Source organism: Bos indicus, chromosome 8 (genome assembly GCF_029378745.1).
Source record: "Bos indicus isolate NIAB-ARS_2022 breed Sahiwal x Tharparkar chromosome 8, NIAB-ARS_B.indTharparkar_mat_pri_1.0, whole genome shotgun sequence".
Classification (NCBI taxonomy): Eukaryota; Metazoa; Chordata; class Mammalia; order Artiodactyla; family Bovidae; genus Bos; species Bos indicus.
This window is the reverse complement of record NC_091767.1, coordinates 29,021,618-29,039,666: the sequence shown is the minus strand read 5'-3', so window position 1 is coordinate 29,039,666 and position 18,049 is coordinate 29,021,618. Positions and strand designations below refer to the sequence as shown.

At 36.8% G+C, this 18,049-nt stretch overlaps 1 protein-coding gene across 4 annotated transcripts in view; it reads right to left on the bottom strand.

Moving 5' to 3' along the window:
* The window catches only part of TTC39B (tetratricopeptide repeat domain 39B), a 156,232-nt gene that overhangs the window by 31,891 nt on the left and 106,292 nt on the right, over nucleotides 1–18,049 (bottom strand). For all 4 annotated transcript variants that reach the window (XM_019965912.2, XM_070794526.1, XM_070794529.1 and 1 more), the window contains 7 exons: nucleotides 15,076–15,140; nucleotides 6,550–6,655; nucleotides 5,016–5,081; nucleotides 2,940–3,048; nucleotides 2,329–2,396; nucleotides 2,179–2,238; nucleotides 99–260 (listed from right to left, as the gene is read on the bottom strand). In XM_019965912.2, coding sequence (XP_019821471.2) covers nucleotides 99–260; nucleotides 2,179–2,238; nucleotides 2,329–2,396; nucleotides 2,940–3,048; nucleotides 5,016–5,081; nucleotides 6,550–6,655; nucleotides 15,076–15,140 — 636 coding nt within the window. The remainder of the gene's footprint in view (nucleotides 1–98; nucleotides 261–2,178; nucleotides 2,239–2,328; nucleotides 2,397–2,939; nucleotides 3,049–5,015; nucleotides 5,082–6,549; nucleotides 6,656–15,075; nucleotides 15,141–18,049) is intronic.

Sequence of the window (18,049 nt, the reverse complement as noted above, 5' to 3'; positions counted from 1 at the left end):
GAGAAAACAGTGTTGATCTCATACTGTTGAACATACAATCCTAAATGAAAATCATTCTATACACTTATTAGCAAACAGATGACACTTATTACACTTACCTTGGACCATCTACTCTCTTTGCAAAGCAGATCTGAATAGTAATATGCCTCCTTCCAGTTTTGTTGAAATACAAAAATCCACATCAGCTCCCAGTAACAGAGATGGTGAAACTGTTTCCATTCTTCTTGAACTGAAATGCATTTTCGAAATATCTCTTGTGCCTATAAGTCAATTGCATAAAGCTGATCATCCAGATATTAGACAAGGAGATAATAACCTAATGGAAAAATACATAAAACACTTTGTACAAAAAGAACAAAATCATGACTCATTAAACCACTCAATGTGACACGCTCCTTTCCTTACATGCCAACAATGCAGTTAAATTCTGTCTCCTTATTTAACTTTGTGAGAGGGCCATGGAACTTTATAATGTGGGAGTAGCAAAGTTCCTTCCTTAAGTAAGACATAAAATACAGAAGTCCTTTAAGAAAAGACTTAAATTTAGAACTTCCAGAGGGTAAGATATACCTTAAACCAAGTTTAAGGCAATGGACAGACTGGGAGAAGATGTTGCTATATACATAACCGACAAAGAATTAACACTTATCATACAACAATTTTACTAAAAAAGACAAATCAGTGGGAAAATCGTTAAAGATATAAATAGGAAATCAGAGAAAAAGATATATGAGTGACTAATGAAGGCTTTTTTATTGGAAAATATAAATTAAAAGTTAGATTATCATTTTTCAGCCATCATACTGGAAAAATAAAAGATAAATAATGACCAGAGTTGGCAAAGAGCATTGGAAACAAGTATTCTCATATCTTTGGTCTTCCCAGGTGGCTCAGTGGTGAAGAATCTGCCTGACAAGCAGGAGATGCAGGTTCAGTCCCTGGGTTGGGAAGATTCCCCTGGAGAAGGAAATGGTAACTCATTCCAGTGCTCTTGTCTGGGAAATCCCACAGACAGAGGAGGCTGGTGGGCTACAGTCACATCTTTGCTGCTGCTGCTGCTGCTGCTGCTGCTGCTAACTTGCTTCAGTCGTGTCCGACTCTGTGCGACCCCATAGACCGCAGGCCATCAGGCTCCCTTGTCCCTGGGATTCTCCAGGCAAGAACACTGGAGTGGGTTGCCATTGCCTTCTCCAATGCATGAAAGTGAAAAGTCAAAGTGAAGTCGCTCAGTCGTGCCCAACTCTTAGCGACCCCATGGACTGCAGCCTACCAGGCTCCTCCGTCCATGGGATTTTCCAGGCAAGAGTACTGGAGTGGGGTGCCATTGCCTTCTCCAACAGTCACATCTTTATAGGAGTTTAAATGGACTAGCTTTAAGTAAGAAGGGCAATCTGTCTGAATTTATTAAAATGCAAATATCTTTGACCTAGAAATCCTGTCAGACTCTGTCTTATATAAATATACCTTTGCACGGAGATGTACAATAATAATGTTTACAACAGCACTGTGTATAATAGCCAAAAGTCTATCAACAGTGGACCACTTTAATAAGTACAGTTTATCCATCCCATGGAATGAAACCCAGCCATCAAAAAGAATGAGGAAGGTTTAGATATACTGACCTGGAAAGAAATCCAAGATGTATTGTAAGTAGAGAAAAATCAAATCAAGGAAAAATAAATATGTTTGTCCCCATTGTGTAGAAGAAAATTGTTTGTGAGTATATTTATATGAAAGTCTCTTCTCTCTTTTTCTTCAAGGGATTTAGTGAATTAATTCCTTTGATGGGGAGCACACATGTAGTACAATGAAGTTACTTTTATGGAAGGTCTAGATTCCAAAGTCAATATGTAATACCAAGATGGATAGTAGCCACAGTTTTCTGAAAGTCCCTTAAATTGCCCATCTGTATTTTTATATCCAACCCTGAATTGCCTCAAATACTTCATACATAAATGTAGAGTATATTCTACTATACATAGTACATACACATTATATTCTATAATCTACTACACATAGTAGAATGCACCCACAAAATTAAAGTTTGGCTTTTTAATTACATATTTCCCCTCTGTTTTTGTCTAGAGCATACAGCTGGATTCGCTCGTGCGGAATGAGTTTGCTACACAACTCCACTAAACAGACAGGCCCCCAAAAAGACCCCCTCAAATAAGTTACCTCTTCCACATTCCCTTTGAGCAGCTCTATCCGGGCGTGATAGAACAACACAAGGGAGCCCTGCAGAGGAAGGGAGAGACAGACTGTTCAGTACGCAGCCCTGGCAGAACGATTGTGGCTGAAAACAGACATTTGAAATTCTAAGCATACATTTGGAAACTGCTGGAGGTAGGGTTCAAGGAGACTCTCTGCTTCCACAACATTCACTTCTCCCGTACCTAGAAAATTTAACAGGAAAAGCCTCAGTCTTCATGAAACACAGTCGACATTTGTAACTATTTCCCCAAATTTCATTAAAATATATAGCAAAGACCTATTCATGGAAACCATGAAAACTATTCACTTGAAGACAAGTCTCATCTATGACTTTAGTTTAAGAAAGCTTTAGGGCAAATTCGTAAGAGCAGATGTGGTTGCCTTCAATTCCTAATTGAAATTTCTGACTTGAATACCAATATGAACTATTTTTAACAAAAAATTTAACTTTCTGCTAAAAAAGAAATGTAATATGCTAAAAATAGATCATCTTACGCAAGTCTTATTAGAATTTTTTTTAGCCAAGAACGGATTAAAAAAAAATTTAGTGAAAGAAACCCTCCACCCCTTCTGCTAAATGTCACTATGACAAAGTCACTATTTTCCATCTTCCTGAAAAAAAAGTAAATATAGACTCCTATCTCTTACTGATTTTCCTAAATTTTTACTTACTCAGATGAAAGATAATCAACTTTCAATGATGTAAAATGTAATGCAGTCCTTACCAAGTATCAGGGAGATGTAAGTATGGAAAGCTAGTATAGTTAAGCAGCATAGTGGAGACCTGATGCTTCTTCCTAAGGCACCTTCCCGTAACTGCAGGATGCCCAACTCCTGTGGGAATTAGATGCATTTTAGAATGAAAAGAGCATCATATTCAGAGACTTTAAAATGCTAGCTCATATATCCCCACCCTCCATGAAGGTGGGGTTTATTTTTCAAGAGCTTAGAACAGCAATAATGACTAGATAGCACCACCAACTTAATGGACATGAACTTGAGCAACTCTGGGAGATGGTGGAGGACAGAGGAGCCTGGTGTGCTTCAGTCCATGGGGTTGCAAAGAGTCAGAATGACTTAGCAACTGAACAACAATGAACAACAACAACTAGAAACAAATTTTACATTTTAAATCGGCATAAGACAATCTCACGTATTCTCACATCATGTGATCTTAGGGTAAAAAAAAAAGGTAGAGTTCATTTCATAGAAAATGCTGTTATTTCTCTTATATAAATATTAATTTATTTAAGCATGAGGATCTAAGTATAAAATGCTATGGTGGGTATGAATATTTATGGTTCTGTTTCTTCAAGGATCTTTGCATCAAACAGGTCAGACAGTGTTTGAACACATTTATTGGACCATGGTGAGGGCCTTAAGAAAGTTAAGTAAGTGATTCTGAAAGTTCGGAATGTTTGAGCCTTGTTGGGAGGGAATAAGGGAAAGCTGTGTGGAATAGGTGACACTAATCTCAAACCTAATGGATTAAGAGGCTCTTAAGAGACCTGATTTGGGAGGTGCCAGTTGGGAAGGACATCTAAAACAGACACCAGCAAAAGCACAGAAACAGAAAAGCACAAGGTCTATTTGGAAAACAACCAACTGCCCAGTTTAACAGAAACACTGGGGAAGCAGACAGGACGGGTAGGAAGACTAGAAACTTGGGCTAGAATCAGATGACAGAGCCCTTGAATCCATGCTATGCTTTGGATTTTGTTCAAGGGGCAATTTGGAGCCATTAAGGAAATAAAGTGGAAGATGAATGGTCAAGGGGAAGGGTAACCATGAAACACAGAGAGTCTTACTGGATAGACCATAAATACATTACAGCTTATGAAGACCATAAGTAGACGATAAATATAGTTTATGAAGAATCCAGACAGTGGGATAAAAGTAGATGGGAGATTTACAGTGTTTTGTACTTGTTTTCAAACAATTCTTGAAACCTGCTCTCTTGACTAAAAGGGCCAATTTCTGCAATAAGGGAACTCTGGTAATAGCATGTTGAACGTTATGATTGGTAACTACTATATACTACACAAACAACCACACACAAATACAACAAACAAAACTCATGCAATATACACCACCATATGTAAAATAGACAGCCAGTGGAAATTTGCTGTTTGACTCAGGGAACTCAAAGCAGGGCTCTGTGACAACCTTGGGGTGGGATGGGGTGGGAGGTGGGAGGGAGGTTTCAGAGGGAGGGGACACATGTATACCATGGCCGATTCATAGTATGGTAGAAACCATTCAGTGTATGGTAGAAACCAACACAACACTGTAAAGAAATTATCCTCCAATTAAAAATAGATACATTTTTTTTTAAAGAAACTGATGGAAAACAAACTTCCTTGTTTAGTTCTATAGTAAAACTTGTAAAAACACAAGAAAACCCAAAATACTGCAACCATGCTTGACCTACACAAACCATAAAATGGTAGACATGGAAATCTAGCCTAATTTCTTGGTTTAGCGGGGGTTGCAAAAATGTTAAGGAAGCATATTTTAACCTCACATTTGTATTAAAGATCCAGCAAGCATCAACATTAGTCAAACATGAATTTTTAATCCCAGAATTTAGATAACATTGAGATAAAAAATTTTAACTTTCAATAGAAAAACCATCCCCTAACTCCACCAAAATATGATTGAGACCCAAAGTCAGTTTATTGTTCTGCAAAGAAACTGCCAATAATTTTCATGCTAATTATGAGGACATGCTATACTTCCTTCATACTCAATAAACATTTTTTAATCCTCTTTGTCAAAATTAAGAAAAATTAAGTTTGTACCCTATTTCCAGAAAATCCTATAAATTCTAGTAGTCTGATAATCCGTGCTGGTAAAAGGGACAGCATCTGTAAGAAAAAAAAAAAAACCCAAGTGTACTATGTGCTAGTATACCTAACTATAGGTAAATGCTAAACTCTAAAAACTTAAAATTTTAATGATTCAGTAACATGAAAAATTAGAACCAAGTTTAAACTACTAGGTATGTCTCAATCACCACATACTGCACCTCCTATAATCATTACTCGTGACAATTTCATTTAGTTAGCCTAAAAAATTAAAAACAGAACAAAGATTCTGGCCTTTTCAGGATGCTCTAAAGAATACTTGTTCCTTTGATGTGGAGTGATAAAAGTGTTGAGAAGGTAACCCCTGGTGCCCACCTCCAAACAACATTTATTTTAGCAACCTTTTCTAGGAAGCAAAAGTTACTATATTCTTCGTGATATGCAGGCAAAACCCAGAAGCGGACAACTATAGCACTGCAGCCACTCCCTGGGACATCTGAGTAGGATGAAGGGAAGTTCTCTCAGGACAAAACTTCAAGCAGAGACCTGGTTGTTTACTTTGCTTGGAGAAGAAATGCCCATACATGCAATTATATACCGATTTCATAAGCCAGTGGTTTGATTGGATGGTCAGAGATTTGGAAAGTACATGATGGGAGGCAATTCCCTGGTGGGACAGTGGTTAGGACTCCACGCTTTCACTGCCAAGGGCCCAGGCTCAATCCCTGGTCAGGGAATTAAGAGCCCACAAGCTGTGTGGTACAGCCAAAATAAAGAGACAGAGAGAGAGAACAAAGAACATGATGGGAAAATTGATGCCAAGGAGCTCTGGGTAAGAAGTATATGGATATATCTCTTTGAATGGGAAAAAAAAATGAACATTATTTGTGTCCCATATGAATGTTCACCAAAGGCTGTCCTTAGCAGAGGAAGATTTTAATAATCAAATGGGTAGGGTGATCCATTCCGTGGACAGCCGACAGCTGTCTCTTCAGCCACCTCTGTCATCAACCAATGGGTTCATAAACAAAGTGACCCTGGTTGTATATACCAATTCCAGTCAAACCTTAATAAAACATCAAAATCTCTAAATAATATTGCAATTGGATGGATATTTATTCAAACTCTTCATCTATCCCAGAGCATTATTACTATCCTTCAAGCTCTATTATTCCCTAACCCAGTTTCAATTGCAAAACCACCATTGCTATAGCAACAGTATTTCTGATGTGGGAATGGAACTGAATTTCAAGCTCCTTCTTACAAAAAAAAAGTTACTTGTCCATTCAGAGGGCTGTATGCTGCCCTTATTATACAATCCGAAACTATTCTGAGCATGTGCAGAACTTTATAGCATATTCTGGCCAGAGCCTCCACTGGGTCACGACAGACTAAAGTGGATCCCACTCTAGCCACTTGTCAAACAAACCCAGGCAGAGGTTCAGGGTGAGGTTCAAACGCAATAGAAGAGGCACTGAAAACCTAAGGTTCTTTTATAAAAGATTCTGGTTACCTTCTGATTACTTACCAAATTAAACGCCCCTATTCCAAGCTTGACACCCCCTTCAAACTCGTAGAAGAACTGCTGCTCAACTTTGTTCTTCTGAATTACATGCAGGATTGAAAGACATTCTCTGGATTAATGAAAACAGTTATAAGTTTACTATGACACTGAAAATTAATGTCACGTCAAATTTTGCATTTAAGTACCATAAGATAGATGTCATTAGCCAAAACACTGGAGAATTTTTAAGTGGATGATGCTACGCTCAGTTTACTCTTAATGCTACCAGGTAATCATCATTAAAGAAAAATGATACAGTCATTTCTACATTGTTTATCAGGATCAATCTTTCTGCTCTTAAAGCAAAAGAGGGTTCAAACAGCAGCAGGCATGACTCAGGAGCCATAGAACCTCAGGACTGCGAGCTCCCAGTCTCTCAGCAATGTGTTAGAGGAGATTTTCTAAGAATGCGCAGCCTCTCAGCTGCTGTGCACCCTTCAGTAACCTACATTCCACTGAGTAACTGAGGTGCTACTGACAAAAAGAGTTGAATTCAGTGTGATTACTATGGCCTCAAATAGACCAAATAAAGAACTTGGAACTAGGAAAGAATGAAGGAGGAAAGTAAAGTCCATCACAACTGCCTGCAACTTTCTTCTTAATTTTCTCTCCTCACCCAAGCCAATCGTTCTGATTTTTCACTTTAGTTACTTTCTATTCATTTCTCCCTTTCCCTTCATATCTTGAATGCAGACAGTATTTCATGTGTATTCATCAGAGAAATGCAGATGAAAACAATAATATAAAAATTGGCAACAACCAGAAATTGTTTATCAAATTGACAGATACAGTTTTTTAAAGTAATAAGAAATAGCCAGATATTACGTATCACCTGATGTGATGCAATTATAAAGAATGCAACTTCATTTATGATATATTCTAGCCAAATGCATCTAAGTTGAATCTAGTAAGCCTATATATCTAATTTCCAGTTTATAGGAAATATAAGGAGCTAGAGAAATGCTATCAACTGAATTATATTTCCCCCAAATCCATATGTTGAAGTTCTAACTGTGCCCCCCTCCTAAAGTGTGACTATATTTGGAAATAAGAGATTTTAGGAGGTAATTAAGATTAAATGAGGTCACTATAAGTGGAATCTCTCTCTCTGCCCTGTGAAGAAAGAGTGAGGAGGTGGCTGTCTGCAAGCCAAGAAGAGAGCCCTCACCAGAACCTGATATGCTCGTGCCCAGATCTTAGACTTCCAACCTTCAGAACTGTGAAGAAATAAGTTTCTGTTGCTTAAGTCACTCAGTGTATGATATTCTATTATGGCAGTCAGAACTGACTAAGAGACAGCAAGCTAAACTAAAACTCAAGGAAGCCACCAGACAAAGCTGTGTGTATACAACTACAGGACAACTGGATTGGGCTTTTCCACAACTGACATGAATATAGAAACTCTTGTATAATAAGATATATTTAATGAACATAAACACTGAATGCCCAAGACAGTCTTGGGTTGGACCAAGGTGTTGACATTCCAGAAGTAAATGAGATTTGGGACCTACTGGCAAAATATGAAGATGGATTGAATATTTGAAGATGGATTGAATATGAAATGAAGATTTGTTGACATGAAAAAGAAAAGATCATTAACTGCAAAAGCAAGTTACAAAACTGTATGTAAGAGTGATCTCATTTTGGTTTTAAATATATATATATATCTCTAGATCCATGTAGAAAATATTCTGAAAAGTATATATTAAGGTATTAACAATCATAATTACTAGATGTTAAGTACATGGGGTATATGTGTGTGTATTTTAATATTTGCTCATCCACATTTTCCTATTTTCTAAAATATATATTTTTTGTGACAAAGAACATTATTTTAATTTTTTAAATGGAAAACCAAGGCTGGCAAAGGTAAGAACAAATAGACTCATTCACTTATTTATGATAAAATGACATTTATAGTAAAGAGGTTGGCAAATATTGGAACATAACCACATCTATTTTTTAATAATGTGATTTTTTTTAATTCAATTTTTTTGTGTGTGTGACACGACATGCAGGATCCTAGTTCCCCGCACAGGGATCAAACCTGTGCCCCTTGCAGTAGAAGAACAGAGTCTTAATCGCTGGACCACCAGGGAAGTCCTCACACCCATTTACTTACAGTCTATGGCTGCTTACACCCTGCAGTCAGCTGCAGAGTTGAGTAGTTGGGACAGAGATCTTATGGCCCACAAGCCTAAACATTTACTGTCTGGTATTTTAAGAAAAAGTCTGCCAACCCAATTATTCTTCAGAGTAATTTTGCAATATATATCAGAAATCTTATACACAATGGTATCTTTGAATCAATAAATCTAATGTTATTCTAAGAAAATAGCATGGATACACAAAATTTGACCTATAAGGTAAGATATTGTATTACCACCTACAGTGAAAACTTATAAACAAATTAAAGCAGGCAACAACAGGAAATTAGTTAAGAAGACAGCTGAATGCATGCATACATTTATACACACGCATGCGGCACATCCACACAATGGAACACTACTGAGCCATTAAAAGCCATGATGAATTAAAAATATTTAATAACCTAAAATTTTCTGACATTAAGTGAAAAATGAAATTTCAAAATGACAAAAGGCATACAATTTCATTATATAAAATGATAATTATATATGCTTGTATACTTGCATAAAAAACTCAAATGTCAAAATATCAACAGAATGGCAGGATACAAATATGATACTCAGAGTTCTTTTATATGTAAATGATCTATTTGCTGAAAATATATGATTATTACAAAAATGTTCAGATAATATGGAGACAGCCTAAGTGTCCCTACACAACAATCCCACAGAGAGGAGGTCACTGTTAACAGTCGGGTACATAATTTTTAGCTGTTTTTATGCTTTACTAAGAATGGAATCTTTAAAACACACAAATGGGGACTTCCCTGGTGGTCCAGTGGTTAAGACTCTGTACTTCCACTGCAGAGGACATGCCTGATCAGAGAACTAAGATCCCATGTGCCATAGTCAAAAAAATTAAAAAATAAAAAATAAAAAATTACATGATTCTAACTTTAATTACATGATTTTAAGTCTCATCAACTTATACAAACCAAAGCTTGCTGTAAGATCAAGTTTTATATGCATTTATCTTTAAAGACTAAAACTTCTGTTTTAACTTATAATTTAATTTTTTAAAGAATATACTGATCAGTTTCAGTCAGTAAAATATATTTTTAATTAAAAAATCACAAATGGTATCACATACTACATACTATTTTATGGGTTATACTGACAATTTTCCATGAAAATGCATGAAAGTTATCTTATTCTATAACAAAATGTATTATTCCATTCCATGGAATGATTTAATTAACCAAATTCCTATTCTTAAATTTTCAAGTTGTTTCAAAATTTTCCATATTATAAATAATGTTGCTAAGAGAGTTCTTACACATTCATCAAATACTTTTCCTATATCAAGTACTAGAACTACAGTTATAGCATCCTAACTGTTCTTAGGATAATTTCTTAGAAAAAGAACTCCTGAGACCAAAAACGATACATATTCTTGATTTTGATATATACTGCCAGCACATCCTCCATAAAAACTCTGTCAGTTTAGACTCCCACCAAGTTATGAGTTTCTCATACTGTCATTTGCCCTGAGTCTTTCATATCATATTTCCATTTATAATTTTTATTATGGGGTATTTTTGCCATGATGAAAATTTAAATGTTTATTTGGTCAAGTCAATCTTTTATGTCACACTTTAAAAGACTTCTGAAATTGATGTCAGGTTTTTCCAGTACTCATGTATGGATGTGAGAGCTGGACCGTAAAGAAGGCTGAACGCCAAAGAATTGATGCTTTAGAATGTGTTGGGAAAGACTTTGTTGTGGTGCTGGAGAAGACTCTTGAGAGTCCCTTGGACTGCAAGGAGATCAAACCAGTCAATCCTAAAGGAAATCAACCCTGAATATTCACTGGAAGGACTGATCCTGAAGCTCCAAGACTTTGGCCACCTGATGCAAAGAACTGACCCACTGGAAAAGACCCTGATGCTGGGAAATACTGAAGGCAGGGGGAGAAAAGGGCGACAGAGGATGAGACGGTTGGATGGCATCACCAACTCAATGGACATGAGTTTGAGCAAACTCCGGGAGATAGTGAAAAACCAGATAGACAGAGAAACCTGGGGTGCTGAAGTCCATGGGGTTGCAAAGAGTCAGACACAACTAAGCAACTGAACAAAAACACCTACTGGTATGAAGCAATGAGAAAGACACAACATTGCTTCTGCAGTATTGTTACCATAGATGTGATCTGAACTTAATCATGAAGCAACATTAGATAAGTCCACCTTGAGAGACGGCCTAAAAAATTACGGCCAAGTATTCTTCAAAAATGTCAAGGTCTTGAAGACAGAGACTGAGGGGCTCTTTCAGATTAAAACAGACTAAGGAGATGTAACACCTGAATGCAACATTCAGGATCCTGGAGTGGATCCTGAACCAGAATAAGGACACTGGTGGGACAGTTAGAAAAACTTGAGTCAAGTCAATAAAGTAGTTAATAATACTGCATCAATGTTAGTTTCCTGATTTTAATAATTACACTGTGGTTCTATAAGATGCTAATAATACTTGTATATTAGAAGACTATATAAAAATTCAGAAATTATTTCCAAGTAAAAAATTTTTAAATAAAACAAAAATTTTATTAAAAATTTTTTAAAAACAAAGTTTAAAGGCCTTGTGCTTTAGGACTGTAAAAAGACTTTCCTATGTTTTTGCCTATATCCTTCTAAAAATATTTTAATACTAAATCTATATAATGTATCCTTTATATAGTCTTTTCTCCAAAATGAAGAGTCAATTTTCCCAAAACCATTTATTAAACTAACAAATCAGACCCATCTTTCCCCACTGTTTTTAAAGAGACTTATGCATATATAGGTTTTTTAGTAAGCTTTGAATTCCCAGATAAATCTGTGTGTGTGTACACAGAAGTGCATGAACACACACAGAGTTTCAAAGTCTTATGTTCGATTCCACTGATACATAATTTCTGAGCCATTACAAGAATATTTTAATTCCTTCAGATTTTAAGTTTTGATAACTGAAATAGCAAGCAACTCTTTAACATTCTTTTGTATCTTCTAAAATATATTTCAAAAGGAAAACTAAAAACAATATATCAGGTTCCCAAAGTTCGCCTGCTTCCTCCAGGATTTCAAATGGAATATAATTTTATGAAATCATTTCAGGTAAAAGCATCTCTTAAAATACTAAATCTTGGTTCTATTTCTAGTACTGGTAGAGTGCCTTAAATTAAATTAACCCTCCCACAGATAACAATTATAAATTCTTAACAAAATGCAAAACACATGTTTAAAATATATTTGCAGACACTCAGTTCAATTCAGTTCACTCAGTCGTGTCCAACTCTCTGCGACCCCATGAACTGCAGCACGCCAGGCCTCCCTGTCTATCACCAACTCCCGGAGTTCACTCAAACTCACATCCATCGAGTCGGTGATGCCATCCAGCCATCTCATCCTCTGTCGTCCCCTTCTCCTCCTGCCCCCAATCCCTCCCAGCATCAGAGTCTTTCCCAATGAGTCAACTCTTCGCATGAGGTGGCCAAAGTACTGGAGTTTCAGCTGTAGCATCATTCCTTCCAAAGAAATCCCAGGACTGATCTCCTTCAGAATGGACTGGTTGGATCTCCTTGCAGTCCAAGGGACTCTCAAGAGTCTTCTCCAACACCACAGTTCAAAAGCATCAATTCTTTGACGCTCAGCTTTCTTCACAGTCCAACTCTCACATTCTACTGGAAAAACCATAGCCTTGACTAGACGGACCTTTGTTAGCAAAGTAATGTCTCTGCTTTTGAATATGCTATCTAGGTCATAACTTTCCTTCCAAGGAGTAAGCATCTTTTAATTTCATGGCTGCAATCACTATCTGCAGTGATTTTGGAGCCCAAAAAAATAAAGTCTGACACTATTTCCACATCTATTTGCCATGAAGTGATAGGACCAGATGCCAAAAAAAAAAAAAGCAGTAGGAAGCTAGAGAAGAGTTAAACTTTGAAAGAAGGGAACAACTTTTAAAGAGACTTTATGTTTATATGACTAGTCACTTGAAAGTACTCCCCAGTACACTCAGCATGGGGTGCCTACAACTTATACAGAAAGGTATAGTCTTATTGGCTTAAAAAAAAGAGTACAGAGTTCAAATCTGCCAGAACGGCTGTAAGGTACTGGGGAAATTTTCAGATAGGGATGAACCACATAGGATGGAAATGCCAAAATCAGTGTTAAAACTCAACTCAAATTCTTTGTTGACTCATGAACTATGTGAGAACTGGTGAAGCTCCAAAGAAAGGCAGAAACAAGAGAAAAGAAATAATGGAATCATGATCTCAGATGTTGCCCACTAGCAGAGATTAAGAGTATAGACTCTAAGTCTAGTCAAGTTAAATGCTTCCCAGAACAAAAGTCAGCATTCTTCTGAGAAAGGTAACAGAACCTAAAGTCTTTGCAATGAATCACTATCCAGTATACAATCAAAAATTTACTGAATTGAAAACAGAAAAACATGACATATAGTCAAGAGAAAAAGCAGGCAGTAGATATTGGCCCCAAGACAACCCAAATATTGAGATAATATCTAATCTGAAAAAAAAGAATTTTCAGCGACCTACTGAACAAAATCAGGCTGACATGTAATGGGAGTCTCAGAAGAAGAGTGAGAACGTAGCAGAGAAAAGATATTTGAAGAAATAATAGCTACATGGTTCCCCAAGGCCACACCTAAGCGCATCAGTCAAAGATATGAGCCTTCAAAGCATCCAGAAGAAATGACACATTACAGACAGGGGAATAATAACAAAAAATAACAGCTGACTTGTGATCAGAAACAATAGAGACCATCATATTGGGTTGGCCAAAAAGTTAACTCAGCTTTCTCCGTAAGAAACTCATACAGAAAAAACCAAATGACCTTTTGGCCAACCCAATACAACAACTGATAGTTTTTAAGGAGTGAAAGAAGAAAAGAAAAAAGGAAAATCTTGTAACTCAAAAATACTCTACTGAGCAAAAACAGCCTTCAAAAATGAAGGCAAAAGAGAAAGACATTTTCAGATAAATAAAATAGAGTCGTTGAAAGTGGATATGAACTATAAGAAATTCTAAAAGAAATGCTTCATTCTGAAATAGACAGGAATGAATGAAGAACATAAAAAATGGCAAATATTGGATTAACAGTGGGGACTATGACATAAAACTGTTAAAGCAAAGGTTAGACACCACATTATGGGGTTTATAATACACATAAATGTACTACCATAAGAATAGTATAAAAGACAAAAGGTGGTAAGTAAAACTACACTTTTGTAAGTTTCTTCTATTTTATGTGCAATAGTACAATATTAACTCTAACTTGACTATGGTAAATTAAGAAGGCTATGATAATCATTATAGCAAACACTTACGAAAAATTAAAAGGGCTATAGCTAAGAAAATAATAGAGGGATTCTACTGGAATATATATATATATATATATATTTAATTAAAGCAAAAGAAGGCAGAAAAATAAGGAGGGGGGACAAACAAGGCAAAGAAAAAAAAAGCAAAATGGCAGTCACAAGTGCAAACATATTAACTGTTGTACTGAATAAAAAAGTAAGACCCAATTAAACGTATTTACCAAAAAAATATAATTTAAATATAAAAACAAAACTAGATTTAAAGCAAAAGAATATATGCCACGCAAACACTAATTACAAAAAAGCATGAATAGCTTTATTAATATCAGACAAAACAGATTTCAAGACAAGGAATATTATAAGGAGTTACATAGGAACATTTTATAATGATCAAAAAAGGTTACTTTATTAGGAGATAAAACAATTTAAAAATATATAAGTCCAATAACAAAGGTTCTAAATACAAGCAAAGAGTGGCAGAACTAAAGGGAGGAATGGATGACTCCAGAATCAAAGCTGAAGATTTTTAACACTGTGAGTAAAAGATAGGACAACCAGATAAACACGAGTAAGGACCCCGAAGATACGTGAAGGACACTACGGTCCCCTCTAGCTGACATCTGCATCACTGCAGAAATGCAAAGGGACAGTGTTGTTTCAGAGTCTGAACCAAAGACATACCTATCTATACCTACCATTTTAAATTTACAAATGGTTTTTAGGAGAGAGAAACTAAGATTATCTAATCAGAAATTATGTAAGTACTTTCCAGCTATTTTTCTCCTAAAACTCCATTTATTCTGTTGTCTATTCTGTTGTCCTTTAGCATTGAACACACACGCAGTCAAAATTCAAGTGCATTTTTACCAACACTAAATTTTAAAAATCTAGTCACACTTATTAAAAAACTTTAAAGTACATAGTGGTATATAATACAAGAATTATTTAAAAACCACAAGAAGGTGGTCATAAAGGTACAAACCTTGTCATAAGATTTTTCATCAATCTTAATTTTTAACTTACTTATATATTTGGTAACTTGTTCTAATTTTGAGTCCACCTTTGATGAAGTTGATCATATTTTCATCCTGAAAACAATTCAATTACATAATTAGATCATTTAGCAAATGATTCTTAGACTGTCCCACAGCTGTGTAGCTGCATGATTAGAACAAAACACTGGATCTTTTGAGGACATGATTTTAAATTAAAATATTCTTCTTGCTTTACATATGAAATGCCTTTTTTGTCATCTTTCTTCCAACTTAGAGGACAAAAAAAGGAAACAATTTGTAAATCCTTGCGGAACTTTAAGGATGTAACAAAGAAAGTAATCCTCACCAATTAGGGGCCATAGAGTTAGTCCAATGGCACCCCACTCCAGTACTCTTGCCTGGAAAATCCCATGGATGGAGGAGCCTGGTAGGCTGCAGTCCCTGGGGTCTCTGAGAGTTGGACACAACTCAGTGACTTCACTTTCACTTTTCACTTTCATGCACTGGAGAAGGAAATGGCAACCCACCCCAGTGTTCTTGCCTGGAGAATCCCAGGGATGGGGGAGCCTGGTGGGCTGCGGTCTATGGGGTCGCACAGAGTCGGACACGACTGAAGCAACTTAGCAGCAGCAGAGTTAGTCCAAACCTACTTTGATAAACATCAACTACTGAGCAATTTTCTTTTAGGTTCAATGGAGTTCAAAATGGCTGCTCCAAGGATTTTCCTGGCTGTCATACTCCAAGTAACAGGATTATGGTTCTTCATTAGGGGGTACTTTAGCAGGCCATCTATTTAGAATTGTGAATTTCATTTGTATACATTTCCAGACCAAAAATAACTGATCTGGATTCTAAATTTGTTATCACTAGCATGAAATTTTGCTTGGGAATTTTGTTTGTTCTCCTTGCCTGATGGTCATCAACCATGCAACTGAGGCAATTGGTCTAAATGAGTGACCTTTTTAGGGTGAGCATTCTAGGATTCTAAGAGTCTCTTAATAAAGTATATAAAATAACTGCTTTAAAAATGCTACTCTAATAGATGGTGCTAATGGAGAATGCTTTTCTAACCCATTAATAACAGAAACATGCTCTGGTATTTATTTCCTGTGCACTTGAGCATCCTTCCGAAGCCAGAGAAAAACTGACTTTAGTTTGTCAATTTCATCACTTAAATACTTAATACTTAAATTATTAAAAGAATCAATAAATATAAAATTCACTATGCAATCTAAATGCCCATTTTCTGATTTGAAGGTAGCTTACAGTTACACAAGTTCCAATAGTGTCCAGGAAAGAATTTCTTAAATTGGAATAAAATCTGCTTCAAATAAGAATATTTAATGACTCCCCAAACATTTGCGGAATGCCTATTTTACAGCAGGCACCTAATTGCAAAACGAGACAAAAGCAAACACAATATGCTAAGGGATGGAGACATGCACACACAGACGCAGACATGCACAGGTTGCCACAACAGCACGAAGGAGGCCTGGGATGTGAAGAGGTCCAAAAAGCTTCCTGGAAGCATCAGTGCTTGCAGCGTTAAAAAAAAAAAAAAAAAAAAGATTAGGAAATAACCAGATGAAGGAAAAGAAGGCAGATACGAACTTTGCAAGCAAAAAGAAAAAAACCTTTCAGGGGAAAGGCAAGGAAGCATTAAAGATCACGGTGTGCTTGGCTTGGGCATCTGTGCTTATATAACACAGCACTGCTACAGAAATCTATTTCAAAGAAGGGAATGACCGAGGAGTAAGAAAGCTACTTGTACTTTCCCACTCAAGTACGCCACCAGCAGGCGAGGATGTCGGTAAGAAGGGAGTAGGGAACTGGGAGAGATGCCAGTTGAGTTTTAAAAAGCCTTCCCCATTTGTGATATTCTGACACAGAACCACTGCCATCGTCAATGAGGGCTACTAAACGCTGAAGCCGAGACATGAGCAGGCGAGATGCTCCCCTTGGAGTGGGTGTACAATTGCACAATGGAGAGTGAGCTGGAGGGAAGGGAAACTACAGACCAAGGGTCCCCAGGTTGCCATGAAGTCTGGGGAGGCGCTGATGAGCCCCTCACTAGAACAATTATGGTCAGAATAAAGAAGAAGAGCTAGGGCTGATTAACCTTCAAAAGGTAAAACAGCACAATCATGAGCCTGACTGGATATGGAGGCATGAAGAAGAGGGAAGAGCTGTGGCTATCCCCAGATGTTGAGTTACAAGCCCCTAAACATTTTTTTAAAAACCCTTTGAATCAAAGATTTTACTGTCAAATTCCCATTTGAAAAACGCATTAAAAAAACACACACAAAAAAAACTGAGGGCCTCTGTGACTAGCCTTATGTATACTAAGGCAGTGAGACTGCTTCAGGCATGATAATATGTAGAGTTTTAGGAAACAGGGTCATAGACCAGATTGATTTAATTTTCCTTAACCAGACTCCAACCTATCACGTCAGTCAACCTCCAGAAAAAGAGAAAAACACTCTCAGTTCGATGTAAAGCATTGAAATCAAGGAAGACTTTCTCCATCTTACAGTTGAATTTCTGCCCCCTTACCATCTCCACCCCACTTCTACCCCACTGTATCCATCACTGCCACCTGTGTGGCCACCTGTTAAAATTCGTATTTTTCTTTAGAAGAACTGGAAGCTACAATGACAGGCCAGTTACTGGTGATAAGAAATCCTAGAGGTGAAATTTAAATGCCCCTGAGAAAAACAGTCATTGTTTTGTTTAGTGACTTCTTTCAACTGCTCTTCCAAAAGAAGAAATAAAAGGGGATGAGAATACAAATAGCAGGGAAATAAAATCTGAGGTCTACATGCATAACTGAGCTTTGCTGAAGCATCTGGCGCAAGAAGGGAACAGCCAAAGATGCTGAAGCCAGTCACCCCTGTGTGCAGCCCTCCACCATTAGCAAGCTCGCAGAGGCGTAACCTCACAATTCTCACACAGAGAAGCATCCTGAGATTAGGTGTGGTAGGTGCAAAACAGCTTCTTTAAAA